Genomic DNA, 21,360 nt, shown 5'->3' with positions numbered 1-21,360 from the left:
CTTAAAACTGCCCCGCGGAGCACTGATGCATACAAGGCAGGCCACCCATAAGAACTAGAAGACACTTCAACTTGAAGTTTATACCAAAAGATAATGAATTTAAGCAAATTCCATGAAGAAGATAGGACTGTGTAAACTAGAGCGAAGAGACTTACCCATGCTCACGTTTTTGGCTTGGTTATCAGTTTATAAGGTTTTGATAAGGAATATTTTTAACACTCCTAATTCTAAGCTTGTATTTCATATTGACCCAAATAAATATTATTTCCCAAAGCATAATTAAAATTATATTTTAAATCCATATTTTAATACAAGACATTTAATTTAGTTGAAATATTTCTAAAAAAAAAAAAAAAAATTAATGTTATATACAACATATTATATCATAGCTTCACGCATATTTATATTATGATTTTTGATTTATGAAAAAATTAAATGTTATTTACTAAAGTTATTTGTAATTTTGTATCTTCAAATTATATTTTGTTTTTCAAAATATTATTTTCGGATCTTAATATTTCACAATTCAAGCAACAAGCGTTGTTTTCTTTGACCAATAAATAAAAAAGAAGAATGAAGTATAAGACTCTGGAAACTACGTCGTATTAAATATTGCGTTCAGAACATTGACAAACATCCTTGCGTTTCGAATTTTACCTTTCGAAAAACCAGAGCCTCAAGCGATCTCCCCGTACAGCCTGCAATGAGTGAAATCAGGAGACGAACATCCTTGCATTCTCTACTGTTATTCTTCTCCATTTCTATACAATACCTCTCCGGTTCGTCTCGATTTCCAATTTATTTATAAAAAAATTAACTTTTTATTGTTGTTTTCATAGCTAAAAATTATATCTTTACTTGCTTATATTGAATCGTTGAATTTCTCGAATCCGGTGTTATTTTTGTCTTTTATTTATTTGATTAATTTGTGTTGTTAGGAAAATATAGGAAATCGAGATTAAATATGAATTTGTTTAGACATTGATGTGAATTGAACTGTTTGATGGCTGCAATTTACATATTTGTCATTTGAGTGTAAGATTTGGCTTAGAATTTGGAAATTGGAAGGGATCAGAATGCATACAATCGATTTAGCACGTTCAAGGTGCAATGAATATCATGATTCCTAAATTGCCTGTGGCTTTTGATGAACGTGGCAGTATTGGTGGAGATGGTAGCAGTAATAGTTGTTGGTGTGCCAATAGAGTTGAGGGGTGATGGGTGGAGGTAGAAGTGGGATCTTTTTTTTTCTTTTTGAGTTTGAATTGGTTTGAGAAAAAGGTTTTTATCGACAGGCCAGTATTGAGTTTTCGATATAAACATATACAGTCTTGTTCAGGTTTCGTAGTTGCTAGTGTAAATTTGAAATGAAAATAAAGGAGGTAAGGGCTGAGTGTATGTAATGGTGGAGGAGCTGATGCTAGTGGTGTGGCTGGTGCTAGGGGTAATCGTGATAATGTAATATTAATTGATGTGGGGTATGGTTATGGGGAGTTGTGGCTTCACTGGGACGTGTTCATGGGATTTGGCTACTTTCATTGAAGTTTCTTTAATCTTATGAATTGAACCTGTTTTACATATAACATCAACTTATTTCGTGAAGTGCTGCACGTTACAATGCAGATTAATGCATGATAAATGTGGCGAAAGAAAGTGTTATTAGATGCACCAAAAGGGTTTTAGTGCTGAAATGTTCTCAAACAACTTTATTTAGAAGACTGGTATTACAGTGTTTATATAAGGCTTTAAAATTAATTCCTACTCTAAGCAATTGCTGCGGATGAAGCAGTCAGAGTGTGATCCTCTTATACTTTGATGTATGCATGCATCTATAGTTCTGTTTGCCTTCAGATACTTCAACAGTCATCACATGTCTGAATCTTGAGAGTTGAGGATAAACCTTCTTATAAATGCACTATATGCTTAATAAGCAGGTTATCTTTATTTTAGCTGCAATTTATTTAGATGATGTTTAGGGAAAATACAAACATATGGAGCTGCACAACTCCATCCATTCTATTTTCTTGAGGTGCAGGCTTTTGTTTGTAGTAGCTACTGTTCATTATATTAACACTGATTTCTGGCTGAAGTGAATGGAAGCAGTGCTTTATTTCTGTTTACTGAGTTCATGTCTAGCATGATCTCCACTTTCGGAATCTTTAAGCCTATCATAAGCATTGCTATGTTGAGCTGAATTGGTGTCAGATTACAATTTCTGATAAGAATTTTTACTGATAACCTTTTTATGTTATTTTTTCAGCCTTGGCCAATGACACTTCAAATTCAAAACAGGGGAACCAAGCTGAAAGTCATGCTACTTCCGGTAGCAAAACTGGGGCCAAGGTACTAATTGTCTTACTTGCAGTTGTGGCAGTGGGTTTGTTTTCTTTTTTCCTTTTCAAGCTATGGCAAAAGAAGAAAAGAGAAGAGCAATATGCTCGTCTTTTGAAGTTGTTTGAGGAGGATGATGAGCTTGAGGTTGAACTTGGCCTCCGGGACTGACACATTTTACTTGTAGAAACCAATTTCCTTTTATTTCAGGTTATGACAATTTACACTGTTTTCCTCATTCTCAATTGCTATGATTTTATTCCTTGTCTTTCTCAAGTGGCGTATATAGTCTTTAATATTCATCATGCATACTCTTGACATTATTTTTTCATGGTGGGCATCTTGCAGGCTTAAGTGTCATGTGATATTCGGAAAACTTGGTCCATTGGTGGCCCTGATTGGGATATGGAGATATCCTGTGGTGAGATTAAGTATTGTGCTTTTTTAGTATCTATGATGATTATATTCAAACGACAAATATTAATGAATTTAATTGCTTTGTTGTTAGAGAAAGGAAGAACACCATTATGAGATTTTTTTGGGGGTGGTCACATTTTGTAAAAATAAACTCAATATTCATTTACATGTGTAAAAGTATTTAATATTTAGATATATTGAAAAAGTGTAAAACTGAAGGGTTATGTCGGTGTGCCTTGCAGCTGCTTAAAAGGCATATGCAATGCCCATTATTTGTTTGCTTCAATAAAAAATGAAATATAACTCTTGTTAAAAAAATTTGGTGTTTGGTAGACCAAACTTGTTTAGACAATCAATTTGGTTGGCACCTTGCTTCATGAAATCATTGGCAGTATGACTCAGATTCATATTGTTGTTGAATTATGTTTGTGGAGGAATATTTTTGTGCAATTATTTATTCAGGGGTTTTCTTGTACATAATAGTAAGAAGAGTGGTTTACGACTTAGGATTGTCTTACTATCCCACTTTGATGATTTGGTGAGAGAGGCCATCATTCGTTCCCAACATATACATGTCAACTTTGATTTGACAATCTAACTGATGATTTTGCCCTATATGGAAGAAATGATAATGTATTATCATAATGTGGGAATATTTGGAGTTTTGTTTAATTTACATAACATTTTAATAATGGTTTGTATTAGCAAATCTTTATGTGGCCAGGTATGAATGAGATTCAGCCCCGATGTGGTCAAGATTTTGTTTATTTGATTTCTTTTTCTTAATTTGATCGACTAACAATTGCGATTATATAATCTTAAAGTAATTAGAAATTTTATCACTAAATGTAAGAATAATTTTTAAAAAAATAAGTCTATATGAATATAGAAAAATATCAATTTACCTTTCATATGATCAAATATTAGTTATCCTTCGAATGGTAAAACATCAATCTCTCTATGATAAAATTTTCATTTACACCCATGTTGTGATATTAAAAATTAATATCTATTGCAAAACGTAAATTAAATTTGTTGATAAATTAAATTAAATTAAATTAAATGGGTAGTCTTTGGGACTTTAAGAACGCTTCCTCTTTCTCGCTTGGCTTTCAAGTACATCACAAAATTATACTAATTACATTTTACTTTTAAATTAATATAAAATCCTGTTTTTATATTTGAAAATCAGAAATCTATTAAAAGAAGACGTGGCACACGTATACTTCTTTTATTTTTAACAAAATTACATTCTCAATATATCAATCCATAAGTTTTAGCTGCCTCTTGATTTGAGTAATAATATTTTATTACAAAAATTAAAATATTAAAAATATTAAATATAAATAATTATTATATTTGATAAAATTAAACAAGTATAAATAATTATTATGTTTGATTAAAAATAATAAAAAATACTAATAAATTAGTTTACTTAAATATTCGTTAATATAATTATTTTAAAATATTTTTTTATATTACTTATTATATCAATTAAACATGAGGGTATTTTTATTTTAAAAAACTAATAAATAAAAATATAACTGTAATAAAATCAATCATACCTTAATAATCTTTTTAATATTATGTTAAAAACGATAATCAAATTATCATCTACATTATCTGTCATCTCACTATTAACAATACAAATTACTATAATATTAATATAAAAAATAAAAAATAAATTATTAAGATAACATTTATTAATCGAAACCGATCAACCCTTAGGATTATGTGTCACCATACATTTCCAACCACACAAGACATACTACCGATCATTAAGTTAAAATCAATCTAAATTGTATATCAAAACGTTAAATTTTTTGCACCCTTACTTTTTACAAAACTATGGGATCCTACAAGTTACAAAATTTACAGTTTGCTCCTCATTTAAGTCAACAGGCTTAAAACTACATTTTGTCCATCCCTTTATTTCTGAAATTCAACAGTTCAACTAATAGAGAAAGGGAGAAGGAGAGAATAAAAAGTACTAGGTTAATGACACCAATCCAGTGACTCTAGTAATGCCATCGGACTAGTAACATAACAGTTCAAATAATTCTTGGAAAACCTAAATAAGGGGCTTTCATGCCAAAAAGTTAACAATACATAAATGCATACATCAAAAGATACATGGTAAAATGTTCCTTACATTAAATGTTGAACTTATAATAGCATTCTACAGAAAAATTCTTCTTTCAGCAATTACTGAAGTTCCTGTACACATGTTACCTCAACAGAGTTCTGCAAAAAAAGAGAACACATACAAGGTCTGTCAGGCTGTTGTACGATTTAACTATCACCAATTATGCTTGATATTACTTCCTTCCAACATAAGCTCCCAATTTAGATAAATCAGGAATCCAAAATGATAGCTCTGATGAACCAGTAGCAAACATTAGATTTCCAGGCGCCCATTTTATGACAGGAGGCTCATTTTCAGTACTCATCCAACTTGCAACCTGGGCGGGGAACAAAAGGAACAGATGTTACGAATGACAGTAGCATAGAATTAAGTTGAAGAGGCAAGAGAATCAAGGAATTGTCTTATCATACTTCTTTCCCACTCCGCACACTCCATGCATAAACACTACCATCACCAGAACCTGAGAAAACCAAGAAAGTCAGATTTACAAAAATAAATCAGCAGCTAATCAATTTATGTTCGTGCTTAGTGTAGGGTGGATGTTGTAATATTAAAAAGGAAGTGCCTCTGGTCTACCATGATCTTATTTTGACATTCTAATGCTTGTGGTTGGATTTGGAATGGTAGGATGGGTTTAAAAGAGGACTCCTGAATATAAATATAATAAGAAAGCTCCATAATAACATGTGTGCAGCTCCACATTTCAATTCATGTGTGATTTTTAACGCCAATAAGACTGCAAGGATTTATGGGCGAACTAAATATAGTATAAGTGCAATGAGCATACTATAGAGTATTAAGGAACCTAGAAGGAAATATTCAAACTAAATTATCTTCAATTAATGTCTCCTAAAAATTGAACAGAAATACTACCTGATACAACAAACATTCCCTCAGGGCTGAAAGATGCCTCCAATGTGGAATTGCTCGAAACTGGCTTCACATTGTATGTAGACAACTAAAACAGCAGAAACCAACAAAATAAATCAAAATTTCTGGCAACAGACTACCAACTTCAGATTTCATCAATGAAATAAAGGGAGAATTGAAGCAAAATACATAAAGTACCAAAGGAATAAAAAGAACTCACAAGTGTGCCACGGAAAGAATCAAGCACATGAATATGTCCACCCATAGTTGTTAGAAGCATAAGTCTCCCATCATTGCTGAACTGCACAACATTTGCATCTGATACATCTCCACCAACAGAGAAGATTTCAAAAGGACCCTGAAAACATTTCAACTGTGAGATACAAGCGCTAGCTAAAATAATCTTTTTTATTAGAAGACAAAGTAGATGCTTAAACATCCCAAATGCTCTTATATATCAATTTTCAACCTTCTCATACTTTCGAGCATCAAACATTCTTATGTATCCTCCAAAAGCTACAGCAAAGACAAGCCCTTGATCATCATATGCTGTAGCAGGCCTTCCTTGCACGCGTAAAAGACCCTGATATACAAATGATAGATCATGAATTCAATGAAAATTAATATAAATTTAGTAATGTAACAACAGAGCCACAAAAACTACCTGACACTTCTCAGCCCGTTGATCCCAAAGCAAAACTGTTCGATCCAGAGAACCTGAGATAAAGCACTCTTTGCGGGAGCACAAGCTAAGTGAAACAACCCTAGAAGCATGAAAATAGATATCCAGACAATATCAGTTGACATTATGTTCAACAGAAGAAGTTACTTTAAAGTAATTGACATGCTACATATATGAGAAATCAGACCTGTCATGGTGACCTTTGAAATACCGCAAGTACTTGTTGTCATGCAAGGAAAGAAGTCGCAAGGATTCTGATTAAATGGACCATCTAAATAAGTGTTCCAGACTAGCCAATTAAGACATAAACACATATGTTCTGATAAACATACCATCCCAACCATTTTTTGATGAGTATATTACTGTTGTAGGCTGGGCAGTGAAGCAAACAAGATCCACCCCATACTTTTTGCTATTAATAGTCTTCAAACATCTGAAAACCAAATAGAGCTCTCATCAAAACATGCCAAAACCAATAAAACAATGGCTGTGTTAGGATGCTTTTCCCATTGATCAAAAGTACTTAAAAATAACCAAAACCAATTCTGCATCTATTTTGTAGAATTTTGGCTAATCAAACATCACTTTGTAGCATTAAAATGAAAATAAAGAGCAATTTCTAATTGTTTTTCAGCAAACACATTTCGATAAGAGCCTTAAGTAGTCTTAAGGAGCACCCAATAGGAGAATTCTCACATTGTACGTTTAGATACTTGCATAACAGAAGCATTACTCTTCACCGTCTTTTACAAAACACTTAATTTTCCGAAAGACATCAAATATATATATATGGAACTTGCTACATTAGCAAGAGAAAATCTCAATAACCTTACAGGACAATAGTCTCTTTTAGTGGCATTACACATCTCAGTATAACATGCATCTCCATATGAGTAATAATCAACATATTTGTCAATAATTCATCAACAATTGCCATTTTAGTCATTATTATAGCATCACTAGATTAAGAGTTTGACGTTTCCAGCCAAAAAAACACAAGGCTTTCCAGAAACATTACCACTCCAATATCATAAAATGACCTACCTAACACATTGAAATCTTAGAACCAAAGTAGTAGCTTACGTAGCAGTGCTAACATCATACAGACGAATGGATTCATCATCACTAGCAGTCACCAAGAAACCTGAAGTTTTATGAAAGTCCATTGAGCTGATTCTCCCAATCTGTTAATAATCACAATTACAAGTTAGAATCCCCCCACTGAAATTAAACCCAAACGACGGAAAAACGACATCACGAACTGGGAAATACTTACATAATCTCTGAACGCCATGCCCACTTCCATGCTTTGAAGAATCTCTTCACTGAGTTCCAACGAGACCTTGTCATCTCTCTCCGATTGAGTCCCTAAACCCAGAAAAAAACAATATTTAGTCAAAAAATTACAGCAAAAAATCGATTTAACAAAAAATTATTTAGGAAGAATAATAGAACGTACCAACCATGTTTTGTTGTTATTGAGGCTGCTGTAGCTCTTCAGATTACGTTGAAACTTCGGTATTAATTTTAGAGGATGAAGTGAAAGAGCAAGAAGATTGATCATTTGTGGTCGGCCTGACATGGGCTGGGCTAAGCCCTTAAAAATATAAGTCGATTTGAAGAGAGGCCGAAAGGCTTATTCCCACCTAAGCATAGTAAAACCCTAATTTTCAAATACTCAAACACTTATTCATTCGTTAATTTTAATTATTATAATTAGAGATAAAACTGTAATTTAAAGTTTTTATTTGAACAAACAAAAATCAATTTCTTTTTTTCCTTTAGTTTTAAAGCTAACTATTTTTTTCATATCTTAATTTTAAAAAATTAATCTTTCACTTTCGTTATAAATAGTTTTTAGAGTTTTATATTTTAAAATAAATAGTTGCCCCCTTCAGACGTTAAAACATTACACTTATACCTCAAAAATTTTATTTCATCTTTTCGATGATCATTCTTTTCAACGTTCCTCTCTAGTAACAACTCTTCTCTCTCCCTAGTGATTTTTAGTTAGATTTTTGATGGTTTTTATGTTAGAAAACCACTAGAGAGGGAAGGGAGATGTCGTCTGGGAGGAACTTTTGAAAGAACAATCGTTGAAAAGAAAAAATTAAGTTTTTGGGATGTAAATGTAATATTTCAAAATTTAAGGGGGCGGTTGTTCATTCTAAAATATAAAAGCCTAAAAATCATATATAATAAAGGTGAAAGATTATTTTTTTTAAAATTAAGATAGAAGAAAACATTAGTTTTTAAAACTTAAAAAAAATTAATTTTTGTTTATTTAAATAAATTAATAGAAAAATTATAAATTTTTAAAACTAAAAGAGGGAAAATCAATTTTTGTTTGTTTAAATAAAATTCTCTAGACAATAATTTTACTCTTGACTGTAACACTCAAAACTAATAAATAAATAAATATTTAGATTTTTAAAATTGAAGAGAATCATTTTAAAGTTTTACTGTACTATGGGTGAGAATAAGTCTCTGGGCCATTGAAAAAATGATATATGAGCTACCCCACATTTTTGTCACAGAGCAAGGCCCATGAGTAGGCTGAGCATGACCCGATAAAAAATAATTAGAAAAAATAAAATTGAAAACATATAAAAATATATATATAATTTTACAGGTAATCTATTAAGGGTTCATAAAAGTATACTCTTAAGAGATTTTGGATCGTGTTACAGGTCTTGGCATATTAATAATTTATCAGACTTATTAAACACAACAAACTATATCGGAGTTATCACGTAACGATCTAGTACTAAAGTCTAGTCAAATCCAATTAATCCCGCATCACTCGGCAAACCCATTATTGTAAGAAGTGGCGGTCCTTTGATACATACATACATTGCTAGTGGAAAAATCAAATTGCACTTGACTAATCGTGCTTATCTTCTATCCAAGAAAGTCTAATAATGGTCCCTTGCCCACCAATTTATTGACTAGTAATGTCTGCCACTACTCTCCAACAGTTGATAAAATGAATTTGTATAATTTATACGAATAATTTTATTCTCTATTTTTATATTATTGTAATTCATTTGATTGTTCAAGACCACCAATCTTAAGCATGTTAATGAATCTCAACTTCTTTTTCATACACTTGATCTTTGTTATCTCATTGTTTCAGCTCTTCACCCACTCTTTTTTGTCTTCAATGCAGCCACTATGCCATCCTCATGAAAGCTATGCCTTGTTGCAGTTCAAGGATAGCTTTATCATTGACTGCCCTTCTGCTTCTGATGAATCTTCTGCTTATCCAAAAGTGTCTTCATGGAAGCTCCAAGGAGACAGTGATGATTGTTGTTCCTGGAATGGCATCAAGTGTGATCAAGAAACTGGTTATGTCATTGGCCTCAACCTCAGTAGCAGTTGTCTTTTTGGTTCTTTTAACTCTAATAGCACACTTTTCCTCCTTTCCCACCTTCAAAAACTTATCCTTTATGACAATAATTTCAATAGTTCTAAAATCCCATCAGGTTTTGGGCATCTTACAGAGTTAACATATCTTGATCTCTCGCATACTGTATTTTCTGGCCAAATCCCATCAGAGATATCCCAATTGTCCAACTTGGTCTATTTATCTCTCAGTGTGCCACCTTTAGAAGATCCATTGAAACTGCACAAGCCTGATCTGAAAAGTTTAGTTCATAACTTAACCCGCCTAAAAGAGCTTGATCTTGGCTTTGTCGAAATGAATTCAATAAATGCCCTTAAGACCTTGGCAAACATGACTTCTCTAACATCTATTGGTCTTGAATCTTGTTCATTACAGGGGGAATTCCCCGAAAGAATTTTTCATTTCCCAAGTCTCACAAATCTTAAACTAGCCTATAACCCGGACCTGACAGGTGAGCTTCCTGAATTTCATTTCAACAATCCTCTTAAGGTACTTGATCTTTCAAACACAAGTTTCTTTGGAGAGCTGCCCTTTTCAATTGGAAATCTTCTTTCTTTAGAGGTATTTGATATTTACAATAGTAATTTTAGTGGATTTATTCCTTATTCATTAGCAAACCTTGCCCAGCTCAAGTATTTGGATCTTTCAAACAACAATTTCAGTGCCCAAACTCTCTCTTCCCTGCTCTGGTTTACAAAGCTTACCAAACTCACTGAGTTGTGGCTCGGAGGAACCAATTTACATGGTGAAATTCCATCTAAGCTTTTCAAACTCACCCAGTTGGAAACATTGGACCTTTCATCCAACAAGTTGCAAGGCCTTATTCCAAGCTCAATCTCCAAACTCAAGAACATTGAATTTCTCAGCTTCAATAGCAATAACTTGAGTGGTTCAATGGAGCTAGATATGTTTTTAATGCTGAAAAATTTGAAGAGATTACTGCTATCATTTAACAATTTAACAGTCCTCTCTTCGAAAACCATTAGTAATGCTTCTCTTGACCTACTAGGTTTGGCTGCCTGCAACTTAAATAAGTTCCCACTTTTCTTGAAAAATCAAGACACTTTGGAGTGGCTAGATCTGTCTGACAATCATATCCATGGTGAAATACCCCAATGGCTGTGGAATACAAGCGTAAAGACACTCGAATATCTGAACCTTTCTTATAATTCCCTAACAGACTTTGGTGGGCATTCAGCTGTCCTTCCATGGAAACACCTTCGCACATTAGACCTCAGGTTTAACATGCTTCAAGGATCACTCCCAATTCCACCAGCATCTACATATACCCTTTTATATCTGGCCTCAAACAACAAATTTTTTGGCGAAGTTTCACCATTATTGATTTGCAGTCAAAGTTCGCTTCAAGTTCTTGATCTATCTAATAACAATCTGAGTGGGGTTCTTCCTGAATGTTTAGGCAACTTAAGTGAGTCTATGGTTGTCTTGAATCTCAGAAACAACTCCCTTCACGGCCACATTCCAACATTTGCAGCTGAATGCCAATTGAAGTCTATTGATATTGGCCATAATCAATTACACGGGCAACTGGCTAGATCATTGGCCAATTGTAAAATGCTAGAGTTCCTTGATTTGGAAAACAATCATATATATGATGTTTTTCCTTCTTGGCTAGGAGCTCTTCCAGAGCTACGAATTCTCAGTCTAAGCTCGAACAGATTTCATGGAGTAATCAGAGGTCCTATGGTAGGATTTGAGTTTCCGAACATTCATGTCATTGATCTCTCCCACAATAGTTTTCAAGGTAGGCTACCATATGAGAACTTCCAATCCTGGAAAGCATTGAAAGTCATTGATGTCGACCAGGAGGCAGCGTACATGCAGGAAAGCATGTATCCCATTTACTACTTCCTTAGCATGTATGAGGATGCCACCTATCAGTATTCAATGACAATACATAACAAAGGAATGGAAAGGATATACTCGAAAATTTCAGAAGCCTTGAAAGCTATTGATTTTTCATACAATAACTTTCGAGGAGAGATTCCAACATCCATTGGAGAATTGAAGGGGCTGCATTTGCTCGATTTTTCAAACAACAATCTCTCGGGTCAGATTCCGTCATCCTTGAAGGAATTGAAGCAGCTTGAATCATTAGAATTATCCTGCAACAAACTTTCAGGACACATTCCTCAAGAACTAAAACAACTCAACTTTCTGGAATTCTTCAATGTCTCTCATAACCAACTTATAGGACCAATACCACGGGGGGCACAATTTGATACATTTCAGAATGATTCATATGAAGGAAATATGGGGTTGTGTGGAATTCCTCTCTCAAAGTCCTGTGAAAATATTGACACCACCTCCACAGCGTCTTCAACTTTTGAAGAGGATCAAAACTTCGGATCTCAAGATGAATTTATTTGGAGAATAGTAATTGCAATGGGGTTTGGCTCAGGGTTTGTCGTTGGAATTATCGTTGAGTGCAATAAGATCTTCATAAAGAACTGGTTTTCGAAGACTTTTAGGAAGCCGCCATTTCAGAAGAGGGGTCAGCCTTTCTAGACTTCTTCAAGATTGTGAAAGCATGTTTTACTGCGGTCTTCTTCAATTTTTACTTTCCAGTCTTTTGCTGTAGTCAAAATGTAACAGATTGTTACCTTTGTCGTTGGTTACAATAATTCTCTATGCATATAAGAACGAAGTTTGCAGTTGAATCTTTACAAAAAAAAAAAAATCCTCTCATACAAAATTTAAATCATTAGATCCAAAGTTTATAAAATCATATGAAAACATAGGTTATAACAACAATAGCGGAAGATAACAGAAATTGCAATGCAATTTATTATTCATCTGTTTCAATTCAATGGCATAAGATAGTTGAGGCTAAATATATGCCTAATTACACTATAAAGTTCACATTCACACGACACCTAACTGGAATAACAAACAAATTGATTAGGGAATGCGTTGCTTTTTTAACCAATCAAATAACAAATTTGATGTTCAAAGGAATTTTACACGAAAGAATCAAGATGGTAGATCAACATGTTAGCCATATGAAACACCTATAGAAACATGATAACCCATCTGGCATCCCAACATTTCAGGCGCCTTACTTACTCTGTTCAACTTAACTCTTCTCAATCACCAAGTCTCCCAAGCTCTGATGAACAATCAAGTTAAAGTATTCAGCCCTACAGTCCATCAGCTGCAGCAGTTCAGCATGTTTAATAATTCTGATCCATTGTCACTACATGGGGGTTATCTTCCTGTCTTTGCACGCTTCAATCCTGCACTGTTAAAGGGTGACATACTGGGGCTCATACTCGGGCTCATGCTAGGGCTTTCTTCTCTTAGAGTACCATTTAGCATAGCCAATTCCCTTAATTGTTGCTTCTTATAATGATCCAAGGATTCATCCTTATGAAACAATGAGTTTGAACAAGGTTAGATTCCAATGGACAAAACAACAGAAAAAACAAATGAATATATTTCGACTCATACCACTGGCTTCAGAAGATTTTCTAATATTGCCATTGCATGATCCAAGCGGGCATTTATTATATCCTCGGGAAATTCAGCCTCCACTAACACGTGAAGTGGCTCATTTAGATGCTCGTAACCAGGTTTGTCTTTTAGTTTCTCTTCCTGAAAAAATAAAACCATGGATCATCAAGTGGATTCAAGATGGTGAAAACATGCAACCAAAGAAGAAACCATGTATACGGCCATCAATAGTTTGCAAACATAAGTTGAACTTTTGCATATTATACATGTCACTTCACAATTCAAATCAAAGCAAGGACAAATAATTACTAATGATACAGAATGGAGTAGAGACATATTAATTCACGTGAAACACAGCAATGAAAGGTTATCAGTACCTTGATTGAATGTCATGGGACTCCATTTGTAACCAGAAAAAAAACAAACAACTCTATAGTCATAAGACAAGCAATATCAATATTATTAAGCTACATATGAAATGCCTGACCAGATCTATCTCCTGAGTGTTAGCTAAATACCAACCTTTGGACCTCACCTGGTAGCTTAAGCTTTTAGGTCAAGTAATGAGAGCCAAAAATTTCAAAATCTAACTCCCATGTTTCTAATTGGCCCTTATCTAATTACTTAAGCTTTGTCCCCACACTTCAAATGGGTAAAGCACTAACTTTATCCTGATTACTTGAATCAGAATAATCACTAGTCCAAATCAACATTTTCTAATTGAAACTGCCACCTCATAAATATGAGAAGTTATGCTACCAGTATCACCAGCTATTTAAATGTTCCCACTTCAGCATGGTTGAAGTAAGGAGGGAAAATGATGAAACAAGAGTACATATATAATCCATCTTATACATAAATCTGACAAGTATGGAATCAACATGTACTAGAAATTTTGGGCCCTTGAAACTTGGAGTGTGGATCAACATTTTTATTAATTATCAGCTTTAACATGTTTTGGATTACAATTGTTAAAATGAATTAACCCAATCTAACTTGCATTCCCATTACATTATATACTCTTTCATTTTTTATTTTTCTTCCCCACGTGGGAATAATTTATTCCAACACTCCCTCTCAAGTGCAACTAAAGTACCAGTTGACACTTGTCATAAATGATGTGGCCCATCTAAACTTGGGACTAGCTCTTCTTGCCTCAGTCTGAAATGCGGTCTAACTCTTTTTGGCTCAACCAGAAACAAAGTTTAGTTCTTCTTGGCCAGCCCATGGGTTCACCTAGGTTTTTAACCTAAAAGTCTAGCTTATTTCAGCTTAGTCCACCATGCTCTAATGGGTCTCAGATCAATAGGCTTTGCTATCATGATAGAAATCTTGGGCCCTATAAACCTGGAGTGAGATCAACATCTTTAATAATTATAAAATTTAACATGTTTTGTGTTCCAATTATTAACATGACAAAAGTTAATCTAACTTAGATACCCATTACATTATATACCCTTTCATTTTTTTCTTTTTCCCAACGTGAGACTTATAACATGCAAGCATAAATAACTTCAATTTGAGACACACACACACATATATTTTATCAGTAAGCACAAAACAACTTTATAGCATAAAAATTTCATATTGTCATGATATATGAGTTCAACTCCATCTCAGCTTAAATGAGCTATAACTTAACTTCTAAGTTTGTATCCAAATTACGTTTTGAAAGCAGAAAATCATTTTCTAAAGGGTCATACCTTTATAGAATCCTTTACAGAGCCCCGACCTCTTATGAACACCCTACATTCTGTCAAGGCCTCAACTCTTTTTAGAGAGTTCCCACGTGGTCCCAAAATTCGGCCAACAAAATTATACTGTTATGATTTGAAGTTAGAAGCTATGATTTGAATGGAAACAAAACAAAAATTAAAAAGCACTTTATATCAATATACACATCATAACTTACATTTGGATATTTGTCAATGGGAACATCAAGTCTAACAACTCTTTTTACAATAGGTGTGACCGGAATTGGTGGCACCCCTGTCCAACCCATAGGAGGATTTTGTAAAGAGGCCATTCTTTGGAGATGCACACTTTCCTAGAGCAAGGCATTATTAAGAAAATCAATCTTAAGATAAAAAAAAAAATGTTTTTACATTTTACATAAGCATTAATTAACAATATTAAAGCAAGGACAATAGGAAACATTTAACACAAAGGAAGCAATTAAGTATATTACTATCAAAAAGAGAAGTCCATTGAAGGTGCATTAAAATGAAAGTATAAGTAAAAAAATAATCTTGCCTAGACACAAAATGAGCCCAAAACTCTAAACAAATCAGCAATTTAGGACAATCCAAAAAGTCATATGCCAAAACCAAAATCCTCTCCAAGACCTATCTAAACTTAATCCAATCAAGAAATGTCATTGGATTAGGAAGATAGACATGAGCAAGAGATGGCTACTTAGTGGTTTTTACAATCCACAATTTGCCCAATAGAAAGACAACACCCAAGCAATCTAAACCTCTTTTACAAAGCAGAAGCTTGATCTGATTAGGAAACAGAAAACGCAACAAGTGTCCTCACACCTTAGATTAGACACTTTGATTTGAAATAGTACATCAACTAGAAAAAAGGTCTATCATTTGTTTGAACTTAGTCAAATTCTACCCACTAACATAATTTTTTTACGCTATGAATTACAGCAATGAGGGTGTCGAAACTTTCCAAATATAAGTTTTCCAGCAAAACTAGTTTAAATATGTTTGTCAAGAGTTACAGGTTAATCTAACACAACAAGCCTCACGATAGAGGCTAATCTGAGATGGTGCATAAGCTTTTGAAAAACAATTGTCAGAAAAATATCTGCATGGAGTATCCCCTCTTAAGGCTTGACATAGCTTTGTTAACTCTTCACTTGCAAAGGGTTTTTAATTTTTTCTCCTTTTGTACTTTTTCCTTATATTAAATTTTTAAAAAATCTTCCTGCGCATCCACCAATATCAGCAATGAAAGATATCACAAGTTATTTGATAACCTTCTTCTTTAGTCACCACCTGGTGGCCCCCAATCTTATTCCATCATGCTTTTTGAGTACCCACCTACCAAGCTTACATATCACTAACAAAATCCCCCCCTTCTCCAAACTTAAGCTAGCTCAAGCATTTGAACCACATTACACGTATCAGCATAAAAGAATTGTCTTATGTATGGACACAACCAGGAGAATTACTATATCTGACTCAGCTTAACTACAATTATAGTAGATTATACAGTGGCCTTTCAATAAAAAAGGCACATTCAAGGGAACAACTTTTATTTGCAGTTGAATACATTGAAAAAATGGCCATTCAGAGATTGATTTGTGAAAGAACACATCAAATCCAGGTTCATATGCTATGCTTAGATATATTAACAATTTTTTTAAACAAAACTAGTTGATAGGTACAAACATTACAGTAACCTGTCTATATTAGAAAATTTTCTGCACATCTAAATACTGTTATATCCATGTTCAGTTTCAGAACAATAAAAATATATGGCCCAGGCTCCAAATAATTAAAAAATAAAAAAAGATTTAGTGAGATTCAAACAAATTACAAAAAAAAAAACTCACAGCAAGAATGAAAAATCAGTTCTAATATTACCTCTGTTTGCATCGCTGACAATCCTTCCAACTCCATGGATCTTCCATTTGGCTGACCCAATGACCTAAATGGACTATCAGGTTCAAACCTTTCATGATCAACAAAACTTGGATTGTAACCTGTTACCCGTCTGATTTCTGCAGTGACAAACAATAATAAACAAACTATTTATCACAAATTACCAGAACAAATAATCTATAGTGTTCAAATCAGAATCACTAAGAAGTATAAATATCAACTTCTAAATCCTCTTCAAAGAAGATATGGAATACAATCAACTCTGATTGCCCAGTGTTACAAATAATTGCAAGGAATCAGCCAATTAAATGTTGGATTCAGTGAGGCAATTGGCGATATCGGCTACACAATGTCTTTAGAAAGTTTAGAAGAGCCATCTCTGGCATCACTACAATGATGCAGACATAAACAAAATCCAGTTCCAAGAAATCTCTAACCTAGAAATTAGAAAAAGTGTGTAAATAATATATTTAAGGATCAAATGCATGCAACTCAGAGATCTCCTACCAATGTGGATGTACCTAAGCAAAAGCCTTAGACTATGTGTGCAATGCACATATATCATTAAAATTTGTGAAGCTATATTTCAAGGCACAGGCAACATAATCCATTTAATATTAACATTAGTCAGAGAAATACTACGACAAAGAATAGATTGAGGATTCAAACCTTGACTTAGAAGCCTGTTGCATAGCGGCAGAACTTGCATAAATGGCACTAATTTTTGCCTCTCTGCCAATAATTCACCCAAATACCTGTCATCATCAATTAATCAAATCATATGACAAACCATACTACTCTAAACAACAGTAACACAAGGAATTTTCTGATTTTTCATAGGATTAAGATTTAGAACATAACAATAATATCTTGTCAACATTAGTTTCAAACTACAACATCAACAATTTATCAGTGAGTGGATCCTATAATCAAAGTCCTTGATGTAAATTAAACTCAAATAGAAGCAGATAAAATGATTCAAAGAAAAATCATACAACCATAGGCCCTCATTTCGATCTAAAACTGATACAAGAAAGATTGAAATGAAAAAAGGGCTAAAAATAGTTTCCTTTCTATGATGTAAATTCAAGTAGAAGCAGATAAAACGATTCAAAGAAAAATCATACAACCATAGGCCCCCATTTCCATCTAAAACTGATACAAGAAAGATTGAAATGAAAAAGGGGCTAAAAAAGTTTCCTTTCTATGGTACACAGAACCAATATATTTAGTAACACATTTAGTTAATAACTGCATGTAGTATGCCCAGTAAAAAGAAAATAGAAAGATAGAAAGAAGAAAGAGAAAACAGTATACATCATCCACTAATGCATGATACTCCATTTGGTACCTCAGCAGAATCAGAAAAAGAAAAGATTGAAGGAAAATAGGATTATGAAAGCAGTAGAATTGATCCGAATACTAAGTATAACACAACTGTTTGGTCAGTTGCTGAGCTTTTCCATTATCTTCCAAGCTTTCACAAAAGTGAACTTAAAATAACAGCAGAAATGAAGATCAAACTTTAAAAGTGCCCATGAAACAGCTTTCTACAAGGGAGTTATTATCTAGTTCTCAATTGTAACATTAGCAACAGTTGAACCACAGACGCAAAAATAAAAGTGATACAATTGTTGCCACGCTAAAAGGGGTATGTGAAAGCATATAGCAGCATCAGCCAGTATAAAACCATAAGCAAAACTCTACAACGTATAAGAAGTTGTCAGTCGATGCCCTTCTGCACTCACATATCTAAGCTTGATCTTGAATTCTCCCAAAAGTTAAGTGCAACTGTCTAAGGAGAACATAGACGCACAACTAACATTTGCTTTAATCCCAATTACACGATTTCAGTCTCCAAAACAATCGCCAATTCCAATCAACTATTCAATCCACCTTCCTCTTTTAAGTCCACACCCTCATTTACATGGTTCAATTAACAAATACCCAAAAATAGAAAATTTAAACCCATCAAAAACCACAAATCATAGTACATGATAAACCTTCAACCCAACAGTCACACCACCAAAACAAAGCCAATCCAGATGAACAAAAACACAGACGAAACAGCACAAGATTCAAAAACTCAAACTTGGAGCAATTATCCAACTCAACGGGAATACAAAACCAACCTTTCACGATCTAAAGGGAGAGAAGAAGAGGGCCTATGAGGAGAAGCATGGACTCCAGAAGGAGGATAATGGAAGTAACTTCCAGGTGTGATTCTCTCTCCCATAGAAAATGACTGTTCCAAGTCAAGAAAACAACACACATGAAAAACAAAAACACAAGAACAGGAAAAAGAGAAAATACCCAGACAAGAAAACATAAAAATGATTAGGAAAAAAAAAAAACTTACTGAGGGGATGGAAGATAGAGAGTAGATGCAAAGTGGAGGAGATGGAATTGGTGTTACTGTGAGAGTCTTCTTGTCTCTGCGGTTTTTTTTATTTTTTATTTTCCCTAATAATTCGGGGTGTTGTGGAAGTGTGTAGAGAGCTACTAATTGAGTTTTTGTTTTTTCTAATTTTTTTTATTATGAATTTTTTACATCAACTGAAAAAATCAGTAGGGTATTATTTATATAAATGGGGTATAATTTTATATATAAATAATAATATATTATTATATATTTTAATAATTTTAAATAAATTATAATAATTAATTTATAATGATTTGTATATTTTTTTATTTTAAATTTATTTAATTATATAATAACTTATAATTTATATATTTATATTATAAATTAAAAATATATAAATATAATTTGATTGGATTATTTATAGCTAAAGGGATGTACAGATGATTTTATTAAAAAATTAGATTGTATACGTTTAATGCCTTGATTTTAATAATATTATTATGAGATATTATATCAGATTTGCTATTTATGAGATTTAAGAGATGATATGATTGTGATACTATTACCATATTATGTATCAAAGAATATAGTACATAATTTATTATTGTAGTATTATATTAAAAAAATACTGTAATTATACCAATATTTATATTTTTTATCATGATTTTTTTTATAACAGGAATTTTATTTGGATTAAATTATCATTTTTAATATTAAATTAATTATATTGAATAAAATAAATTTTGAATTTAGTAATTGACCAGATAACCATTGAATTAGATAAGTTAAAATTTTAATTTTAATATGTTATCAAATGAAATTTAAATTCATATTTTTTTACATATATAATCGTATTTTTTGTCACACAAATTATTTTTAAAGGGTTTTTATCATAATATATTGTTTGCTTATAAATATTAATAACATGTGCTCAAATGCTAATAATAATAATTTGATTGAAGATATTGATACATAATATTAAATCATAAATCTAAATAGACAATTCACAATGTTGAGCACTATATCTACATTACAAAACTTCTCGCTTACATGAAAAATAATCATTTATTTGTGAGTTAAATTCGAGACACGTTAGCTCAAACTATCACTTTCCGACCAAGAAGTGTACATTGTAATAATAAGTGTAATGACAAAAAGAGATGAATGGCTGATTGACAAGCATGAAAAGTTACTGTGAATATCATAGTTAATCTCCTCATCCATGGAAGGCTTAGACTTTAAACTTCCTTTTTCCTTCAAACTTACAAGTTATAAGGTAAATGTAAGGAAAGTAAGAAAAAAAACTTTATGGGATGCAACTTAGTTTACTCTCATTTTCCTTTTATAGATAAAAAATAAGTGAGTGAACGGGAATGCTTCCCCTTCGTTTGTTTTTATCTATAAATAAGTGTTGGTCATCCTAATATGGAAATAATGCACGTTCAATTGTATGTTTATAAGGAAAGTGAAACAATAAAATAGAAATACCACTCGAAGTATACAAAGTCATAATAACATAAATTTGCATCATTTAAAAGATTTGATAAGATATCCATATAATACAATATTTTCAAAGTTCTTGAGGTTTTCTTAGCACTTTAAAAACCTAAAGACAATTGTTATATGGTAGTTCACAACCTACAAGATTCATATATGAAGTATAGACATTCTGATGAGCGACTAACAACCAAACAATTTTTACTCAGTAGCTTATGAAATGAATAAGTCTCTTCAAATCAAAGTTACAGTTATACTCTAACTAAAAAAGAACTTATTTATATTCTTCGATAAAACATCATCAGTGTTCATCCAATAGGACATACACATCCCTCGTAGATAAGATATTGTTAATAGGTGCAAAAATCTGTCTCAATTGAATTAAAAATTTAAGAGAAACAAATAATTGAAAAAAATGAAAGAAAGGAGAAACAAAAAAATCATTACACTTTTGTTCTCATGTAAATTACTTACATAAAAATCAATATCACCGATATTGGTATAATATTTTGATTATTGGGACAAATCACATTAAAAAAAAATCTCGTGTCTCATTTA

The 21,360-nt window shown here is 32.7% G+C and overlaps 3 protein-coding genes and 1 long non-coding RNA gene across 5 annotated transcripts; 2 read left to right on the top strand and 2 right to left on the bottom strand.

Moving 5' to 3' along the window:
- Positions 1 to 580: 580 nt before the first annotated feature.
- LOC123213169 lies at positions 581 to 3,066 on the top strand. Its single transcript, XR_006501651.1, has 3 exons — positions 581 to 779; positions 2,261 to 2,541; positions 2,680 to 3,066. It is a non-coding gene; the product is annotated as an uncharacterized LOC123213169 (long non-coding RNA).
- Positions 3,067 to 4,837: 1,771 nt separating this feature from the next.
- Positions 4,838 to 8,054, bottom strand: LOC123213020 (protein ANTHESIS POMOTING FACTOR 1). The gene is made up of 11 exons (XM_044632338.1): positions 7,906 to 8,054; positions 7,723 to 7,814; positions 7,530 to 7,630; positions 6,779 to 6,879; positions 6,634 to 6,700; positions 6,429 to 6,528; positions 6,234 to 6,347; positions 5,985 to 6,122; positions 5,768 to 5,852; positions 5,305 to 5,354; positions 4,838 to 5,210 (listed from the first exon to the last, which is right to left on the bottom strand). The coding sequence occupies exons 1-11, from the start codon at positions 7,910 to 7,912 to the stop codon at positions 5,067 to 5,069; spliced, it is 999 nt and encodes a 332-aa protein (XP_044488273.1). The 5' UTR covers positions 7,913 to 8,054; the 3' UTR covers positions 4,838 to 5,066.
- A 1,555-nt stretch (positions 8,055 to 9,609) lies between these two features.
- On the top strand, positions 9,610 to 12,381 carry LOC123214330 (receptor-like protein 6). The gene has a single exon (XM_044634078.1). The coding sequence runs from the start codon at positions 9,610 to 9,612 to the stop codon at positions 12,379 to 12,381; it is 2,772 nt and encodes a 923-aa protein (XP_044490013.1).
- A 256-nt stretch (positions 12,382 to 12,637) lies between these two features.
- LOC123215034 (KH domain-containing protein At1g09660/At1g09670-like) lies at positions 12,638 to 19,476 on the bottom strand. 2 transcript variants are annotated; one of them, XM_044635073.1, is made up of 8 exons: positions 19,303 to 19,476; positions 19,076 to 19,188; positions 17,613 to 17,698; positions 16,926 to 17,062; positions 15,239 to 15,373; positions 15,030 to 15,146; positions 13,324 to 13,467; positions 12,638 to 13,239 (listed from the first exon to the last, which is right to left on the bottom strand). In XM_044635073.1, exons 2-8 carry the CDS (start codon positions 19,177 to 19,179, stop codon positions 13,081 to 13,083), a joined length of 882 nt encoding a protein of 293 aa, XP_044491008.1. In that variant the 5' UTR covers positions 19,180 to 19,188; positions 19,303 to 19,476; the 3' UTR covers positions 12,638 to 13,080. The 2 variants fall into 2 exon arrangements, with proteins under 2 accessions (XP_044491008.1, XP_044491007.1); XM_044635072.1 differs by lacking the exons at positions 19,076 to 19,188; positions 19,303 to 19,476 and adding an exon at positions 18,692 to 19,045.
- Between the last annotated feature and the right edge of the window lie 1,884 nt (positions 19,477 to 21,360).

The sequence above is a fragment of the Mangifera indica genome, chromosome 4 (genome assembly GCF_011075055.1).
Source record: "Mangifera indica cultivar Alphonso chromosome 4, CATAS_Mindica_2.1, whole genome shotgun sequence".
Lineage (NCBI taxonomy): Eukaryota > Viridiplantae > Streptophyta > Magnoliopsida > Sapindales > Anacardiaceae > Mangifera > Mangifera indica.
The sequence above is the reverse complement of the archived record's forward strand: the minus strand, read 5'-3'. Positions and strand labels throughout refer to the sequence as shown.

What these genes read in the sequence shown, in the direction of transcription:
- LOC123215034 (XM_044635073.1), bottom strand. Translation starts at nt 19,179, where the DNA reads ATGGGAGAGAGAATCACACCTGGAAGTTACTTCCATTATCCTCCTTCT. An exon ending in TGTCAGCGATGCAAACAGAG is followed by an intron (nt 15,374 to 16,925) that starts GTAATATTAGAA and finishes GCCTTGCTCTAG; the next exon opens with GAAAGTGTGCATCTCCAAAG. An exon ending in AAAATCTTCTGAAGCCAGTG is followed by an intron (nt 13,240 to 13,323) that starts GTATGAGTCGAA and finishes TTGTTTCATAAG; the next exon opens with GATGAATCCTTGGATCATTA.
- LOC123214330 (XM_044634078.1), top strand. Translation starts at nt 9,610, where the DNA reads ATGCAGCCACTATGCCATCCTCATGAAAGCTATGCCTTGTTGCAGTTC.
- LOC123213020 (XM_044632338.1), bottom strand. An exon ending in ATCAAAAAATGGTTGGGATG is followed by an intron (nt 6,701 to 6,778) that starts GTATGTTTATCA and finishes CCATTTAATCAG; the next exon opens with AATCCTTGCGACTTCTTTCC. An exon ending in GGGAATGTTTGTTGTATCAG is followed by an intron (nt 5,355 to 5,767) that starts GTAGTATTTCTG and finishes TGGTTTTCTCAG; the next exon opens with GTTCTGGTGATGGTAGTGTT.